This window comes from Aristolochia californica, unplaced genomic scaffold (genome assembly GCF_029961685.1).
Source record: "Aristolochia californica isolate CCGP_79_NKW_82.1479 unplaced genomic scaffold, dmAriCali1.0.hap1 SCAF_4, whole genome shotgun sequence".
In the NCBI taxonomy this organism is placed as follows: Eukaryota; Viridiplantae; Streptophyta; class Magnoliopsida; order Piperales; family Aristolochiaceae; genus Aristolochia; species Aristolochia californica.
In genome coordinates, this window is record NW_027182103.1 from 3,391,524 (window position 1) to 3,410,114 (window position 18,591).

The 18,591-nt window shown below is 38.2% G+C and overlaps 2 protein-coding genes across 2 annotated transcripts; both read right to left on the bottom strand.

Moving 5' to 3' along the window:
* Positions 1-453: 453 nt before the first annotated feature.
* Positions 454-3,177, bottom strand: LOC137962961 (IAA-amino acid hydrolase ILR1-like 3). The gene is made up of 6 exons (XM_068810115.1): positions 3,086-3,177; positions 2,493-2,962; positions 2,087-2,212; positions 1,676-1,990; positions 1,387-1,515; positions 454-970 (listed from the first exon to the last, which is right to left on the bottom strand). Exons 2-6 carry the CDS (start codon positions 2,841-2,843, stop codon positions 602-604), a joined length of 1,290 nt encoding a protein of 429 aa, XP_068666216.1. The 5' UTR covers positions 2,844-2,962; positions 3,086-3,177; the 3' UTR covers positions 454-601.
* A 1,828-nt stretch (positions 3,178-5,005) lies between these two features.
* Positions 5,006-11,181, bottom strand: LOC137962960 (auxin response factor 2A-like). Its single transcript, XM_068810114.1, has 15 exons — positions 10,190-11,181; positions 9,956-10,068; positions 9,777-9,872; positions 9,633-9,683; positions 9,400-9,555; positions 9,231-9,315; positions 8,511-8,601; positions 8,261-8,425; positions 7,983-8,102; positions 7,776-7,851; positions 7,528-7,696; positions 6,577-7,445; positions 6,114-6,304; positions 5,721-5,933; positions 5,006-5,474 (listed from the first exon to the last, which is right to left on the bottom strand). Exons 1-14 carry the CDS (start codon positions 10,341-10,343, stop codon positions 5,750-5,752), a joined length of 2,520 nt encoding a protein of 839 aa, XP_068666215.1. The 5' UTR covers positions 10,344-11,181; the 3' UTR covers positions 5,006-5,474; positions 5,721-5,749.
* Positions 11,182-18,591: the final 7,410 nt, after the last annotated feature.

Sequence of the window (18,591 nt, forward strand, 5' to 3'; positions counted from 1 at the left end):
GATCTGCTCTCAAGAGCTGTACCATGTAACACAAATTTCTACGCTTCTGGACAAAGTACTGATCATTATAAACCCTTGGCAAACTGCACTGGTTGGCAACGATTTGGCCTCTTGTGTCTGTCCAATTCTGGTCCCACGGTTGTTACTAAACCAGAAGGGGTTGCCCATTGTTTTGGTTTACATCTTTGTCGCAAAGGAACCCAAATAACTTAAAGGCAAGCAGTTAGTTTTTTAAAGCACATGCAGGTATTTAAAAGGTTAACAAGAGATTGTTGGGATGTTCTAAATTTAGTTAACTTACTCTAAATTGAATCTGTAAGCTAAAGACTTGATCTCTCCCTGTATCGGTAGAGGTGCAAATTCTCCATAAATGCGTGGATGCTCTAGCCAAATGCTACAGAAAGAGCTGTTGAAAGAGAGTAGTCTTGTATGCGACTTGCATGCAACAAAATCTTCTATACCTAACATTTAAACAGGAAACCGTATACTCTTTTTAACTGCAAAAGAAGTGTGAATACATGGAATGCAAGGTTTTGCAACTTTCAGAAAATTACTAGTGTACAAAACAGAAAGGACTGGAGTAGCTAATACTATGGCAGTTCTAGAATTCACTGGCATCCAAGTAAGTCAAAGCAACAGCAGCATGCATGGCTGCTCCAACAGGAAGAACATTCTCATCAACAAAGAAGTGAGGAGAGTGCAATCCTTCAGTAGAACCAAGACTCTCGTTTCCTATTCCTACATAGAAATCAGCACCTGGCATTTGCTGCAAGTAGAAGCTGAAATCCTCTGCTCCCATGTAAATTGGGCATAATTGAACTTTGTCCTCTCCAAGAAGCGCTTCACCGACCTTTTTCACGTGCTCATACATTGCTTCATCATTCACAGTTGCCGGATAGGCTCTTAGTTCTCTTTCCACGAAGTCCACTGAGGCAGAACAACGATGCACCAGAGCTTGTGCCTCTATTATCTGCCAAGGTAGATATCAGTCGGACAAGCATCGATTAGTCTGCATTTTGTTATAGTGACTGAGCGCTCAGTTTTGTTAAAGAAAAAGGGCATAAGGTTAACAAGTAGGAGTTCCTTTTCCTATTATAAACAGCCCAGAATCGTTACTGGAAACTAGTATGTTGCATCATTGGTATGGCATCTCACCAGATTTTAAACCATCATGTGAAAGAAAAGAGAACTATCTTGACTCCTCATTTAGAGTCCACCCTGGAAAAAAATTGTTCTAAGGTCATTCTGTGGTTGAACACTTGAATGAGGCCAATTTGGAATTGCTTGCACTAAGATTGTCCAGTTGAAAAGTCATTCCTCTTGGAGGACTAAGAAGAATATATTTAAAAGTCTACCTAATTATCCAATAAAGGTAGAATGTACCACCTCTTCGATCCTTTTGGAAAGATACGAAAATCCTTCATTTGTCAAGCTTCTGAATGTCCCTCCAAACTGCACAGTTTCTGGGATTACATTTAGAGCTTCACCAGCCTTTATCAACCCAATGGAGACCACCTGCAGTGAGTGAAAAACATTAATCACCAGAGAAGTACAGGAGAATGTTTGTAACCTCACCACCCAGGTCATGCAACCAACTTGCGTTTTTCTAACTGCAGGGCCTTCTGCCAACAGATTTTCCTAGTCGACATAGAAGTGTACAAAGGAAGAAGCTCACAGCACTCTCTAGAGGATCTGATTCTCTTGAAACAAGCTGCTGAAGGGCCTGAATAGCAAAGGATGCTGCAAGAACTGGATCCATTGCCTTGTGTGGAGCTGCTGCATGACCACCAGTTCCTTGAATTGTCGCAAGAAAACGTCCCGATGCAGCCAGAAAGGGCCCTGGCCTTGAAGCGATCATCCCTGTTGGAGTGTTCGGATCCACATGTAGATTGAAAATTGCCTTCACATTTTCAAGAGCTCCCTCTCGCAACATATGGTATGCTCCACCCTTACCCTCCTCTGCTGGTTGGAAGACAAGCTTCACCGTGCCCTTTACAGTGAAATTGAAGAAAACAGGTTACAACTTAGCTAGGAAGATTGGCAGATGTAAATTTTGAAGCACAAGTATCTTGTCTTTTCTAGTTACCTTCAAATAATGCTTTCGGCTTTCAAGTAACCTAGCAGCACCAAGTAGCATAGTTACATGAACATCATGACCACAAGCATGCATCTTTCCATCGTTCTTGCTTTTGTGCTCCCAATCTACCAGCTCCTACATGGTAAATAAACATTTTAACAAAATAGACTCTTCAAAAGAAAGAGGTACCAGCACAAACGGTTCTCTAAATTTCAGAAAAGAATGACCATATTTCATTTCCAGCTTCAATGATCTTAAATTGATATTAATTGAGTTCTTTCGCTTCAAATTCAAGTTATAGCTCCGAATTGATCAACAAGAAACGGTGAGTTCATAGGCGAGCACAGAGAAAATAGCCGGATAAACATTGATTGAGGCACGAGAAGAGAAGAGAAGAGCAAAAAGACCAGCGTACCTGCAAAGCAAGGGCGTCCATGTCCGCCCTCAGAGCAAACCAAGGCTGCTCACCGGACCCAATAGTTGCCACAATCCCCGTTTTAGCATACGGCCACTTGTATTCGATCTCCATGGAATCAAGCCCCGATCTAATCAACTCACTCGTCTTATATTCCTCAAAGCCCAGTTCTGGGTACTCGTGAATCCTTCTCCGAATTGATTTCATCCAATCGAAGAAGTGGGATTCTCTGGCAGATTGTAATAGCTCCTCTCCCAGAGCTTGCGCGTTAAAAGGCGAACTCTGAGATGCCCACGAGCAAAGGAAGCCGGAAAACAGCAAAGAACAGACAAGAAACGGAGAGAAGTCCATTGATAGAAATGAAAACGGGCTAATATCAGCAGTGTTCAAAGGGTAATCATCTTTTTTTATTGACAAAATGTTCTTCGCACCATCAAACGATTAATCCCCCAGCATCAGTAAGATAATGGCTGCCGGAATAGAATCAGGGGTGATGAAACCGAGGTTAGGAGATTCCATAGAAGATGGCAATGGCAGAAAATGAAATACTACAAGAGTGACGAACTGACAGTGATCCAATACCATTCCAATACCTGCTAAAACAAGGTTGTCGTCAAGCGAAGAGCATCGAGTACCCAGCGCCATGCGCCTGTCCTTCCTTCACAAATAAATTAACAGACAGACCTGACAGGTACGACTGACGAATCGATCCGTTTTCTATATCGGACCGTATTTGAAAGCAAAATTGAAAAAGGAAGCGAAGGCCCCTACCTGATTAGGACAATTTTTTTCTTGATGAAAAACAAAATCTACTTACAGTGGAAGTAATTCAAAATAGCTTATAAATTTTATCCAACCCAACCTCCCCAAAATGCTAAAATGGTTCCTCCCCCTCAAAGAATGGAACAAGATGAAAATACTTGAGAAATACTATTATCTTCATCACTTTCCACCCATCCACATGTCTACAAATGATGCAAAATCCAAAAAAACTACAAGGATTCGATTAGCTTCATGTGCTGATTGAACCAGATTGTCCACAACAGAGAGCCCATAATCTCTATATGACGATGAAACTTGGAAATTTTAGTAAAAAAATTACTGTAGACATTTTTAGTGCCTAAAGCAAATTATTTGACCACACTTAGAGAAAGAATATAGTATATAAGACTAGAGATCCAGAACTAGTAAAAAAATATTAAAATACAAACCCAAAGTTTGTTTTCTATATAAGCCCTCACTCGAGTTACTATTGGAGTATAAAAACTTATTTGGAATTTATTAAGAAATAATCCCACATGGATTAGTAAGTACAAAGATCTTGAGTTTATTAGTCAAGAAAAAAACTTCCTAATGTGACTAATCATTTTAGGATAAACTTTAAACCCAACTTAACATAGTATCAAAGTATTATCTAATTATAGATACACAAAAAGAGTCTACATGTGAAAAAGAGTGTTAAATAATAGTCCTACATAATTTAGTGGGTAAAAATATTTTGAATTTATTAATTGAGAAAGAGACAGGTGACTAATCATTTTGGGATGAGTTTTGAACCCAACTTACTAATTACTAATGAAAAAAAAAAACTGACCATTATTATTCCAAAAAATAACTAGTAAAAAAATTATCTCATTTTTACTTACTTTTAGGAATAATAATAATCAAAATCTCATTTTTTTTCTTGGTTCCAAAGTCTAATATCATTCATGTTCAGAGTCTAGTACTACCATTCAGCCCATGGTGTAATACTATTCATGAAATACTATTCATATCCAAGGTCCAACCCATAGAAGCACCATTGGCCCAAACTAGAAATATCTCTTATAAATCACTACATGTGGTTAGCCTTTTGCCATGGAGATGGTTTTCATTTTGTAGTTTTCTTTTGTCTAATTAGGTGTAGATATAAAGTTTGATTTGACATTTATAGTTTTTCTAATGTAAAATAGTTGGAGTCCAACTATAAGTAGGGCCTCACTTGTGTGCTAGAGGCATCAATCCATTCTCTTTTTTTTAATTGATCTATTTTTAGCTCGTTTAATCATCTCAAATCTGTTTTTCATTTGTCTAATCATCTTGTATATGTTTCTTCCTTTATAAATAAGAATCAAGATTCCAGATTCATTTGAGAGAGTAGTTTCTTCCTTGTTTCTTCTGTTGACAGCTTTCAATGGACCCGCTTGCTTCTCCACAAAAGTGCTTCATGTTGGAGACACCGAGCCTGTAGTCAACATTCTCCTGCAAAGAAACTTATAAAAGAAAAAAATTGATTGCAAGTCACAGTTTACAGTTGATTCATCCTCCATTCATTGAGGAATCTGAAAAAGACCCTTCTTTCAACAAAGCAAACTAAAGTATCAACCCATATTAGATAACAAATTGATGCTTTTGGTATAATCTATTTTCTGAGGAACAAGCAGCATTTACCAGTCACTGGCACCTCTCAAAGTCAACATTCTAGCAATCCAAATAGCATCCATTAACCCACCTTTCTGTTTGAATCCGCAGTGTTATCAGATGGAAAGTGTTATTCTTAGTGACCCCATTGATTAAAAAGAGAAGATTAGAATCAGAGTACAGGTCCTTGTACACCAGCCTCAGGTTAAAAAGAAGATACCTTGTACCTGATGCACTTGTTGAAAAGTCACTAGTTGTAATCAAAAGACTGGTGATCGACAACAGCCAGAAAAGAGAGACGATATCATTGTAAGATTTTACTCTTGACTACATAGCAGAGGGAAACAGATATTTACATAGTGGAAATGAGCAAGGCAAGGCAGGTCTTCCTTACTTATCTTGGCTGAAAATGAAGAAATGGATATTTATAAGATGATTCCAATACAAGAAGGATATGTATTGGATCAAAACTGTGATATAAGTAGGACCATCTCTGAGCAATAGATGGAATTACTTTACTGTGATACCAAAATCCAACAGCCATGCACGAAATCAGCAGTCTTCTGGGCCTGCTTCAGCATCCTGTAAAATATTATTAGAAAAACAGGTTTAGTAAGAGTTCCTAAATGGTAGGTCAACATAAACAACAGTGACCTGAGTACACAGAAGGTTCCCCATGTTTTAAATTTGCCACGTGTGCAGTAGATTCTTGAAGGGGACAAAAACAATCAACCTCTTTCTCATTATTCACTTAAAAGAGAGTTCTCTCTTTTCGCCAAAAGGAAGCTTAAGGCAATCCGTAATCCGCAATCCAAGTTAAACACTCACCATGAAAGCAAGGCATGTGTGAAGAGAGGTTAGCAATTTTCTGGATTGAGAACTGGTGAAGGCAGCTGCTGACTTTTTGTTTCAGTCACAGATGCCCTTTCCTCTGAAATAGTCAGTGATTCTTCAGTCCTTGAGTTCAGTGTGCCTGGGTTCATCTTCTGAACTACATCTCTGGTGTAGATGAAAATTTTCCGAACCAAATTACAAAATTCCCTGTTATTCAAAGCTAAAATTTAATCTCTCACCATTTAAAAAAAGAAAATAAAAAAGTTCAATGAACATAAGCAGTTGGAAAAATTAAAATATATGTGTTATAATACGAGGTCAACTAATTTAAAGAATAGTAAACTTCAGTATGTATAAGAGTTAGTAGTATAAAGAGTCAGATCTTACAGCCAGGGATCGTCTCCAACAAGCATCATATCTCCCTCATTGTCGATATAAACAACCAACCAGTTCTTGTTAGGGCCTAGAAGTTCACCATCAAATTCAAATAACTGATCTAACTCAGCTATCAGTCCATCGTAGCTATTGTACTTAGCAAGGTCAACAGATCTCACTAGAGCAACCCCCTGCTTTTGAACCTGAAAATCATTTTAAAATGAATGGAAAAGGTTTGAGCTCATCTCAGTTGGTTTTGCATGATAGATAAAATAATTATAGACACTAAGAAATAAAACTAACAAGGGACCAAAATTTCCATTTCTCATGAGTTATTGTAGTACTATAAGGGAAGGTAAACCTGATTGCTGCAGGAAATCATCTTCAAGAACCTAAAATCTCATGGCCTATGTCCGCATTTAAAGGGCAGTAGTTAAAAGAAAAAAAAAGTAGTAAAATGATCAACGGAAAGGACCTTTGTGCAACTCCGAGAAGAACTACCACCATGAGTTTTGCTCTGACCATCTTTACTGACCACCTGACATGTTTGAAATGGTTTCTCCTGGTCACCTCCAGCAACAACAGTTTCTGCTGATTGTACTCCTTTCATTGGCTCCGAATGTTGATTAGATCGCGTGCAATTGGCAGGCGGACTTGCAAGTGACTGAGCTGGCTCAGGAGCTGCAGGATTGCTGTTCAACTGAATCCCAAAAAGCTTGTAATTCACCTCTTTTTTTGACTTCACTGTTTCATGTTGTAGTGGTGAAGCAGGCTGTGCTAATAAGCCTCTTGAATGAGATGAGTTTTCCATCTGGGATGGTGGGAGCAAAGGCATCAACCAATTTCCAGTATGTTGTTTCTCGACTCCAAGATCTTGTAAATAGCTTCCATGTCCTCCATACCCAAAATTTCCAGATTTCTGTAAAGGCATCTCACAACCTTGAGCCAGCATCTTTATATTAGAGTCCCTTGAGTGTAAAGCAGAACTTGAAGACATCAAAGGCCAGGGCTTTGCAAGTAATTTATATTTGCCCTCTTGGTCTTGCAGATGGTTCTTCAAAGGACTAGCATCATCTGGAGCCCGAAAACCTGCCAAAAGATCTGAGAAGTTTTGCTCTGGCCTCATCAGAGGTGTCCAATTCTCTGACCTCAATTTTACTTGAGCAGAAGACATGTCATTCTTCTCATCATCTTGCGATGAAGCCCACAGGCTGCAGAGCTTTTGGGTAGTGTCCAACTCATTACCTTCAGCAAAACTGCCTCTCAAGGTCGAGATTTCTTGACCTTGCAAGACCCTTGAAATTCCATGTACTTGTGAAGGATCTATAGTGGTTTTGGAGGAGCCTAAACACAATTGCGAAAGAGATTTTCAATTACAAGAACACCTACTTAGCAGCATTCTAGATAGCAGATCATTTATATTTACCTTCCCTACTCAGAACAGATGAATCAGGAGAAGAAGGAACCACATTTGCTCGAGGCCTCTTGGTTCTGGGTATTGGAAGAGAATTTAGTGCAGGAGTCAAAGCAGGTTCTATTTTCCAAGGAGAAACTCGTTCAGGACGAGGAACTGAAGAAGTTTCATCCCATCGAACCTAGAAAATAAAATAAGTGAGATAGAGACATGCAGATCTACTAAAGCATCACATTTTAAAACAAGGAAACACTTATAACCTTGAGGCATCTCCACTTTGACTGAGGCCATCGGTCAGTATCTACATCTCCAATCCCAACTACTGTTCCTGAAAACCTGCCAAATCGATTATATGAAGTTGATCAGAAGTTATGGATAGCTAATAGCAAGGTGAATGAGTAGAAAGTATATCAGAAGTTATGGATAGCTAAGAGCTAGGTGAATGAGTAGAAAGTATATTAATGTACCTCTGCTCTGGGGCTTCTTCACCTTCAAATCTCATTTTGAATCTCATACCTATAAAGTGGTTTTCTTTAACAGACTCCACATACTGATGATAGGGAACAATGAATTCAGTGGGGCTTGTTCTGTAAAATGAAATTTAAGAAATCACAACCTCCACAATTTGCATCTCTGTAAAAACTGAACTATTACATCTTAGAGATATCATAACCCCTGGTCATCAAAGCTTTCGCACAAAGATTTGTTTGAAAGAAATTTGACCAGAGAGAATGTCAAAACACACCTTGGCTTATAGTAGACAGTGAACATAGTTCCAGTGGAAACAGCATGCCATGCTGTTGCAAGTACACCAAGATGCATGCTATGACTAGATATGACAGAAGAAGGAACATTGCTCTGCTGCCTCATGGCACGTCTCACTCCAACACGGAGCTCACCATTTTCACCTCTGAAACTCTTGTACATATGTTAATCAGAGAAAAATACAGCACATTGAAAAAAAAAAAAAAATGCCAGGAAAAAATTTCACTGACCTGAGAAAAATAAAAGCATCCCCAGCAACAAGCCTTTTGGAGCTGACAAAGACACTCCAACCACTTTGAAGGAGATGTCTACGTGGTTGACCTATTGCACACAAAGTCAACAAAATCAGGACAATTTATCAGGTGTTCCTGGAGTGGCAAATGATGTGGTTTCCAGCCAGAAGTGCCAAATTGCATTCCAGTAGAGTTAGTTAAAGATACTCAACAAAATGTGTTAAGAAATCAACTTTGACTATCAGTTTCCTGAGTAATTCAATCATGCTATTATTGTACCAATGAATCCTAAATAGTTCTTTTTTTTTTTTACAATTCTGTCAGCCCTGTCAACTGGCTTTTTAAAAAGAATTATTCCCATCATATGTTCCCACCATGGCCAATAATCACATGTCTCATAATATTCCTTAGAATACAGATGAACACTGCTTTAGATTGTTTGCATCAATATTCACATTACTCATTCTCCCAGATATCCTGCAGAAAGATTCTTATAAAAAATGATTCAAGACTCTTTGGAGTAAAACACTGATTATTAACACGAGGACGAAGAGAATGCAAAAACCACTTCTTAAGAAAGCAAATATTCGGATGTGCTAACTTTACTCCATTATAAGTCATTTGATGCTACCCTTGATCCTTCAATTAAACAGAAGATATAGCCCTGAGTTAAAAAAACAGAATAGTTCATACCAGAGAACTGGAAAATATAATTACCACGAAAAATATGGCGAAACCGCCACTCTGTTCCATGCAAATCCTTAGCTACCAACTCCTGAGTCGGAGGCTGGCGGCACATATCCTGATAAAACAGACACTAGCTAAGTCATTCAATGTCCATGAACCAAAAAAAGTAGGGGAAAGGAACAAAAAAAGGATCTCTAACCAGCGGCGGTAGGCATTCATCAGCATGACGCCGTAAAACAGAGAATCCACCATGAGTACTGGTATCGGAAGCAGTCAGAGTCTTGCAGAAGGAATGTACAGGAGGCCGTGGAGGAGGGGGAGGAGGAGGCTCCTTGTCCACTGTATTCTCGTCTTTCTGGAAGACGAGATTTAGAGAGTGTTTTAGGGTTTCCGACAATCACCACTGCTGAAATGAAAACCACAAATACATACCTCTGGAAGCAAAGTTACTTGAGCGAAAACCTCATCAGTGTCTGGTTCCGCCTGTTACAGAAAAGAAATTTTCAGGCATGAACGAGAAATAAATACACTAATAAAACCATCTATCGCATTGAACGGGTGAAGTAGAGCAAGAACCTTCAACTGCACATTAATGACACGGCAAAGGATCTTGGATGGGAGATCACAAGCCGGCATATGCTGGTCGGCGACCTGATTAGTAGAGGCCTCCACCTGAAAATTACGATTATAAACACGGATTTCCAAAAAGAATTCAAGCAACATGGAGACATCCAATACTGATTAAACCAACATACCTGCTCAATATGACCCTGTGGAAAATAAAATACTTTTTCCCCTTCCCGCGGAACTGTGACAAGCGGACCGGCACAGGCATACCACAGCTCGGTATACAGAGCGTCATCGGAATCTATTACACCAAGTTAACCAAAAGAGTAACAAGAACCACAATCAGAACCCAGATCTCATACAATATTTCTACCCAACTCAACAAAAAACTGTAAGCGGAGCCCAATTTGGACCTCTGTCACCTTTACAGGAAGAAGTTGAAACTGAGAACCTCGGCGCCTCCGTACTGAGCTTTCTTGCCACGCCACTGTCGTTAGGCTCGCCGCTGATGGAAGAGAAGCTCTCCCCTCGCCTGTTATTTAAATTCCCCTTAGTAGACACCACCGAAGAACCCATTGCTGCCGATTTTCAAGACAGATCTCTCGTCGGCAAGTGTTACGCTCACCAGGAAAAGCAGAAACGGAAACCCTTGTGCAGTAGAAGCAAGCACGTCGAACAGAAAATTAATTTGGAAAATGTCCTAACTCGTAAACGAAACACTTATAACCCAGACGCCACTTCCAAACGCATGTTTGAAAATTGACACCACAGCACGATAACAGCTCCAAAATGGCACAGTATGCAGGAAGTCTTGCTATGAACCTCCGCTCACCACTCCACACCAGATAAAAACGATGCTACCCCAAACACTTTCACCTCCGAGCAACCAAGTTCACAGGAAAACAAAAATTCTCCCCAGGAAAAGGGAATAACTCGACTTTTCCACCCCTAGCACGGGAATCCGGAAATTACAGACCTCAAAGTACCAATTTCATCAGCAAAACTGATCAAAAGCTTACAACATAGCAAAAAAACCCTCCAAAACTCTTTCTCCAGCGAACGAATTCACCATCCACAAACCAAAATTCTGAAATCCAAACCGTACCAGCTCGAGACCACCAGACGTCATCCAAAAAACAAACAAAGAGAAAAAAACAACCTAATCTGAGAACATCTCCTCCATATCCTCTGCGTGAAACTCAACCAGTGCAGCAATCTCCTCCAGCTATCGTTTTATTAACTTCTTTCTTTTCATCTCCTTCCCCTGTCTCTCTCTCTCTTTCTTCTCTTATTCTCGGTTTCTATCTCTCTTCTGCAACTCAGAGGCGTCGTCCTGGCCCAGCTGCAATAACCATGTTTCTCCTTCTCTCTCCTCTATCTCTCTCTCTGGCTCTCCTCGAGTGGAGTCCCGACTAGACAGACCTTAACCGCAGGTCGAAATCTTCCCGCAATCATTTCAACCGCGGTCAGTTTTAAACCGGAAAGAAACAGGGAGCCCCGGTAACCGAGTCTGCCAGCAGGTTAACGGGCAGGTGTCGGGTGACGCGACAACTCCACAATCCTCTCTTCGACGCCGTCATCTTAAAAATCTCCCAGGTTTCACTGTCCCATTCGTATTCTCCATTAACGGCGTCAAGATCAACGGCGCTACCGGCTCCCCCGAAAAGCTGTAGCGTTTTTCGGGTAAACCGCTTTGTCGTCCCACTAACAGGCAGCGATTAAATTAACTTTACTGCATTAACTCGATGCGACACGTGTCGAGTAGAGACCGCGTTACCAAGCGTGCGTTTTGGTTCCTTTTAAAAAAAATAAAAAACAAAAAATGTGCTCTTTTTCGGAGATTGTTCCGGTGGGCCCACCAGATAAACACACAACATCCGATCGATGCGAATCGTCCACGGAGGAAGAAGAAGACGATCATGGCGGACCACCGGGTTTCTGCGGACAAGCCGTGACGCCGTGAGGAAGAAGACTGGCTGCGGAGCGTGGAGATCCTGAAAGCCCTGAAACAGTCAGAAATCTGGATGGCATTCACCTGACGACCGCTAATAACAATCTTCCAAGCGAGATATGTTCATATAATTCCTGGTTTCCTTGGTTATTTGGAGAGAAAACAGGATCAGGTCCGTAAGCAGGAAGCGGTTTCTCTGAGAGTAGACTGTGCTGAACTTCGCCTGAATGGGACCAAAAAGGCGTGCTTTAGTAACCCAGCATCCGCCTAACAGAGTTCCGCGATGTTTCCATCAATACGAACGATATGGGCAGCTTTAGGCTTCTAGCCTCTTTTAGGCAGAGTTAGTTATCCTCCCCACAACCGCTTTTTTTTTTTTTTCAGAAAACCAGCCTGCGGAAAAACCAGTTTCTGCAATTATGGGTGATCGCATCGGATATCGGAAGAGACTACCAGCAAGGGCTGACTGAGGTTTGGTTTCGGATTTGCTAGCAGGGATGAAGCTCAAAAAACCCCTCAAAACTCATCACTCCAGAACAAACACAAAGATTACAACTATCGACGCTAAACCTTGTCTTGAAAGTGAACTCGGAGAAATGAATAAACTCTAATCTCGAAAACGTTCCAATTTGGAGAAACGGATTCGCTTTCGGTTTCAATTTTTACGGCAAATGAGCTGTGTGATTTGAAGGAGGCGAGTCAATTCTCAGGAAAAGATGAACAGACATTGAAATGGTGAGCTTCGATTGATCAATCCGTCCTCCTAAACCCTCGATGAAGACGGGCAGATCGAGAGGCTCATTCGAGAGGGAGAATTTTGAATTTAGAGATAAAACGACAAATTAGAGAATTAGAATTAGATAGTATCTTATTTATATTTAAATGGTTTCCATTAATTTATTTTTAATTAGAACGAATTAACTCCATATGTACTAAAAAAATTGATCAATCGAAGCTCACCATTTACCTTAAGCTTTCCTTTATTATCAATAAAAATTATATTAGGCTTTTAATTACATAAAATTACATTAAAATTTCCTTTAATTGAATATAATTAGGGGAATAAATTTATTTCCATATGGATTCTACCATGTCCTCCGTTATAAATAGAAGACTGGTACACGGATTAGGGATCTTTGATTTTATTGATATTGAAAGTTTATTCTTCTTGAGTTCTTGAAGAAAGGGGTTTTCTTTGTAGCGTTCATTCGACTTATCAAACGGTTTGTGGTGTCTTTATTACACCAAGGTTTTTAATTTGTTAATTAACGGGTTGCGGTTTCCATCAAACTTAAAAAATCTTGAGGACGATTTCCATATTTGATATCAAGTTTCCTCACGGATTGGATGTTAATCTAACTAGACCCTTTAGTGGGTTGGATGTTAATCTAAAATATTATTATGGACTGTTAATATAAATAAATAAAATAAATGCAATAATAGGTCTAATTTAATAATTAATTAATTAGAGCCTATATAAATTATTGAATATTTAAAAAAGCGCTTAACATTGAATATAAATTATGTACTTTATATTCAACGGATATTCTAAAATGCAAGAGGCAGAGGCGTGGTGCCGACTGCCGAGGCCGAGAATCCGCGACCGTTACGGTTTCAACCGTGTCGGCATCTCCCGATCTTTTCCACAATCAAAAAGACCCTTACACCCATACCCGACACCGCTACATCTCGTCTTTTTATGGGTAAAATAGCGCTTTTGCTCGCGGAGTCACATTGTTTACCCCGTTTGATAAAGAAAAAACCCGACGAAAAGCCGCCCGATTTAAAGTCAGAAGCAAATCACGCGATCCACGAGGCTTCCCCTTTTCCCGCGAAGCGTTAAAGTTATGGCAACACGAGTTACGAAACTACCCTTTGTCGTCGAACAGGCTATAGCGGGTAGCCGGTTGCCGAAGCGGGAAATGCTCCCTCGCCGGGAGACAGCAATCGGCTTGAGACATGTCATGGAGTGGGCCCCACGGCTGCTTCCGGACTAATCGACAGAGCTCTCGACTAGGAGCCTGACACCTCACCTGCAGACCAAAAGCATGTCCTCCTCTCCATAATTATTTAATTAATTAAATTAATCTGTTTCCCTCGACTGCTTCCGAACACGATACGGATACTAAACTTCCTTTAATTTATCTATCTCCGCTGATTGCCACGTGGTTCCAGTAGAAATGATCCAGACCGTCCATGTGGTGAGTCTAAAAGTCAGCCGGACCGTTGCTATCACGAAGGGTAGGCAAATATTGGGGTAAATGAAAACCAGGATAAAAACCCGACCCGATTTTAGGCAAAGGGGAGCCAATCGGTTTCACATTTAAAAAAAAAGACCACACCAAAACCCGACCATGCCCACGTGGCGCGCTATTATGGGTCAACGATAAGGATTACCAAGAGACGAGGCACACGTATGGGAGGTGGGCCCGTCGGTGGTAGGTGGCTGAGGATAACGTTCGGGAATGGTAACGCGTGTGCAGACGAGTTTCTATATATTGAGATCCCATGTTCTTGGACAGTGGCGCCACGTGTCAGATTCCGGGGATGATTGAATGATTGGTGAGCCGACTTAGGTGGCAAAAAGTATTGATTAAGATCTTAATTATGTGGATAATACAATTAAGTGATGTCTTGTCTCCTTTGTTTAAAGGGTTCCTACTTCATAATTGACTTCCAAAAAATTAGATAAAATTTGATGAGTATAAAATATATTATTTTTTTAATTAATTATTTATCAAACAAAGTCTTTATGTAAATAATAATTTTTTTAAAATTTTTATATTTATGTAAAAAAATAAATTATAGTATTATGTTCAAAGTCATCGGTCGGATGGGGAAGTAATAGCTACCGCACCGATACACTCCTTTTTTTTTTTTGAGCTCGCGGTAGGGGGCGTGTTATTTTTATCAGAACCCTAATTCTACGTGTTAAATACAGTTTTATAATTAAATAGTTAAAGGCGGTGGCCTGTGATTCGTGGCAGTTAATTTTTTTTCTTCAATCTTATTCATGATCACGTTTTTTTGACGATAACACGAAGAAAAAAAAATTCAACATTTAACTTATTTTCATTTATGGCTCATTCGAACTATATGTGAGTCGATTGCATGAATCTATATCGAAATTTAAGTTATAAGGTTAAAATGTCTTTTCTAAGTTGATCGATCAAAATTGACATTGATCTACCAAATTTTAATAAGTGTTCTCCTATTTGTCCCACTAAATATAGTAGCACTCCACACACAAATGTTTATTGCTAGAGAATAAGCCAAATGCTAGAAGCTAATTTGGACTTGTATTTCCATCAATTTGCCTCTATCCCATCACTCAGACAAATAAGAAGACAAAATCAAAATTGCATGGGCCTTCTTCTTTGGGGAAAAAAGGAAAGTTGGTAGAAGAGCCAAGAAGGAAGTGTTTAATATTTTCCCAACATTTTCTATTTGTTTCATGTGGTTGTTGGATTATGTTAAACAGTTCAATGTGACCAGCTTTATTTTAAATGATTAAAAATCAATATTGGGAACATGCTTATGGAAGCAAAGATTAATTTTGAATAATCTGGTTTTATGGCATGTTTGTGGTTTTAATAAACAAAGTGACCCATTAATTACTAATTACAAATTACATGATGCTACATCTATAAAAGGCAAAATCTGCGGAAAAATTTTTTATAACTTGGCTAGTCATTTTGAGACGAACTTGAGAAACAATTTCACTTGGTATCGGAGTAAGTATTCATATATGGGTTTTCACTAAAAATGTTCTCATTTAAGTGGGAAAATGTGAATTATCACATCGATCTATGTTGTGAATGTTTGTTCCGTCTACTCTTGTAGGCGGTAGCTTTTCGCACCTAACAGATCGGTCTTTTGGGTATATTGGCTAGAAAAAATCATTTGCCCACATTTTACACGTGTTTTTTTTTTTGTGGGTGTGAGGGTACTCCACATCTAAACTTTCAGTTAATGTGGTCTTGGCCCTTGTGTTGGACCCTAGTAATCAAATTTGGAGAAGCACCAAGGGACAAAAATCAGAAGCTTAACAGAAAAACTATTGAGACAATGTGAAAAAAAGGAGAGAGAAAAGGAGGGGGTGCCTTTAATAAGGACTAGAGGTACTTGATAGTGCCAATTTGTCAAGAGATTTTGGAAACTAGTATAATCATTTGGTGAATCACCATTAAGGAATCCTCATATGTTTTTAGTGCTTTTGTCTTTTTTTTTTTAAAAAAAAGTAAAAAAGATATTTTAATAAAGAATTATTTTTATGTTAAAAATAGTGTTTGGTGAAGCTAAAAAAAATATACACTTTTTATTACCTTATATCTAAAATAAGAAATTATTAAAAAATCTAATAAACAATTAAAAAATTAACTCTTACTTATTTAACACCATTTATTTATTATTTTAGATATAAGGTAATAAAAAGTGTATTCATAAATTTGATTTTTAAAATAAAAAAATATTTATTCAAAATTTTATCATTTAATGATATGGCAACTTACGTGGTAGATGACGTGTTGGAATAGTGATGTGGCAGTCGATGTGTTCGTCTACTCACACTATACTGATGACATGGTGACACATAAGCCGTCAAAGCTTATGTGTCACCTTTGACTGTATACATGTACAATGGACAGGTCAAAGTTGGGTAATTTTTCTAAATTAAGAATTATAGTAAATCATTTTTATGAAGTAAGAAGTTTAATAAATCACTTTGCTAATTAGTTATATTTAATTTTCTTATATTAATTGACCATAAGTTGATTCCCATGTTACTTTTGATGATAAAAAAACTTAATTGATCTAACAATTTACAAAGCCAAGTATTTTAGATACTCCACCTTCAAGAGTCAATGCATCTCAAGGTCTAAAGCTTCAAAACGGTTAAGCCTACTCATGACCTCAAGCAACATTGAGGAATGTATCTTGAAGAAGCAACCACAAGGAAGAAAACAACTAGAAGACTATAGTTCAAATATAAAAATATGTCCAAATTCATTCATAATGTAAGAGAGTATTCTTAAACTCCCTTCTTTAAGGACAATTTGAACTTTAGGTCAGAAATTACATGCAGACATGTTTAGAAATATCATAAATATCACTTAGAACATGTTAGAGCACTTAAGATAAAAATATTTAATACTTTAAAAGTCAACATAATTGAACTGGCATTAAAATGATTGATAATCTAGAGTGTGCAAACTATAAATATAAAATATGATCGATCAACCAAAGTCGATTGATCGATCATCCCAATTGGATTGATTGATTAATTCTACCAAGGCAAGCAAATTTTACATGGAATGATCGATCATCCGGCTAGATTGATCAATCAAACAAAATCTTGCCAGTCAGAGACATAAAACATGATCGTTCATAGGAAATGCACTAATCGATCATACTTGTATTGCACAACTAGAGGGAATTTTGATTGATCAATCATCCCTTAGTCAATGATCGATCAACTTAACTTTTATGGACCAACGGTAACATATTTATTGATCAGTCCATCGATCAATAAGTCACTGCTTGACAGAAAAATAGTCGTTATAATCGATTGATCAATCAATAAATCAAAGTACTGACTTTTGTAAACGAGCAAAAAATGGCTAGTTTGAGTTGGAAAAGTTATAAATACCCCACCAAACTGTGTCTCGAGAAGTTAATGAACATTTATTTACAAATATCCTAAACCTTTACTCTCAATCTTACAAAATCTCTCAAAAGTGATTTATAGTGAAAGAGTGAGCATTATCCTTCGAAATTCCACATCTCTTTCCATCTTATCTTTGCATTCATACCAGTCAAGCTCCTTCAATCACTTCACATTGTGCTACCAAGGAAGAGGAAGTTTGGATCTCTTAAGGAGAAGGATTACTCAAAGTAAGAGTATATATTTTTTTCTTTCTTTTTGTTTAAATTTGTGAAAAGCTCATCTAGAACCTATAAAATCTAGATAGAAAGGGTTAGCTAGAGCTAGAATCTAGAATTTTTTTTTTGAGGAGATTGGCGTTGTAAAAAACGTGCATTGACGCGCCCTCCTCAAGCCACCCTGGCCAACAATAGTTACTTTCTTTTTAAATTATTAATTATTAATTATTTTATCTATATTTTACTTAAATTTATTTTTATTAATTTTAATTAAATGCTAATACATTCACTTTTCAATTTTTACTTTAGGGTTTATTTTCGTTTTTAAATTATTCTATTTTTAATGTTTTATTTTTTTCTGTTTTACTATTTCTTTTTTTAAGAAATAAAATTACTTACTTTTTATTTTTTTCTTATCATGGGTGAGTTTATGGTGTCTAAAATTTACCTTATCTATATGTATTATATAACAACTAGGGTCAAGCATTTCCAAAAATAATCTTAGTTCCTAATTGGTCAATTGATTGAGGTGGACAACCTCTTTAGTGGTCTCACTAGCCTCTCAGTCAGTTATCTAAATATCTAAAAATGTATTTTTTTCTATAAAAAGAAAAAAATAAGGAGAGTTGAGAAACAATATGTTTTTCGGCTGATATATGAGGGTGACTAAACTCTCTTGACATCTACCATCGAAAAAATCATATGCTTGCAATTAATTCTCAAACTGAAAGATAGGGAAGATAGAAAAGTTAAGAGACAAAAATGGTGAGAGGAATGAATAGTCCAATGCGTATAGGAAAACTTGAGGAGAGAAGGGAACAATCAAGAGTGAAAATAGGAGAAAAGAAATAGAGAGGGGGGGGGGGGGGGGGGGGGGGGGGGGGGGTTTGTGGTTTATATGTAGGGTTTTTAACTAATCCTGATTGGACGAGCGAGGGCCAAGGGGCCAGGGGAAACGAAAAAAATTTGGGATAGGGGTTGGGTTGGTTTTCT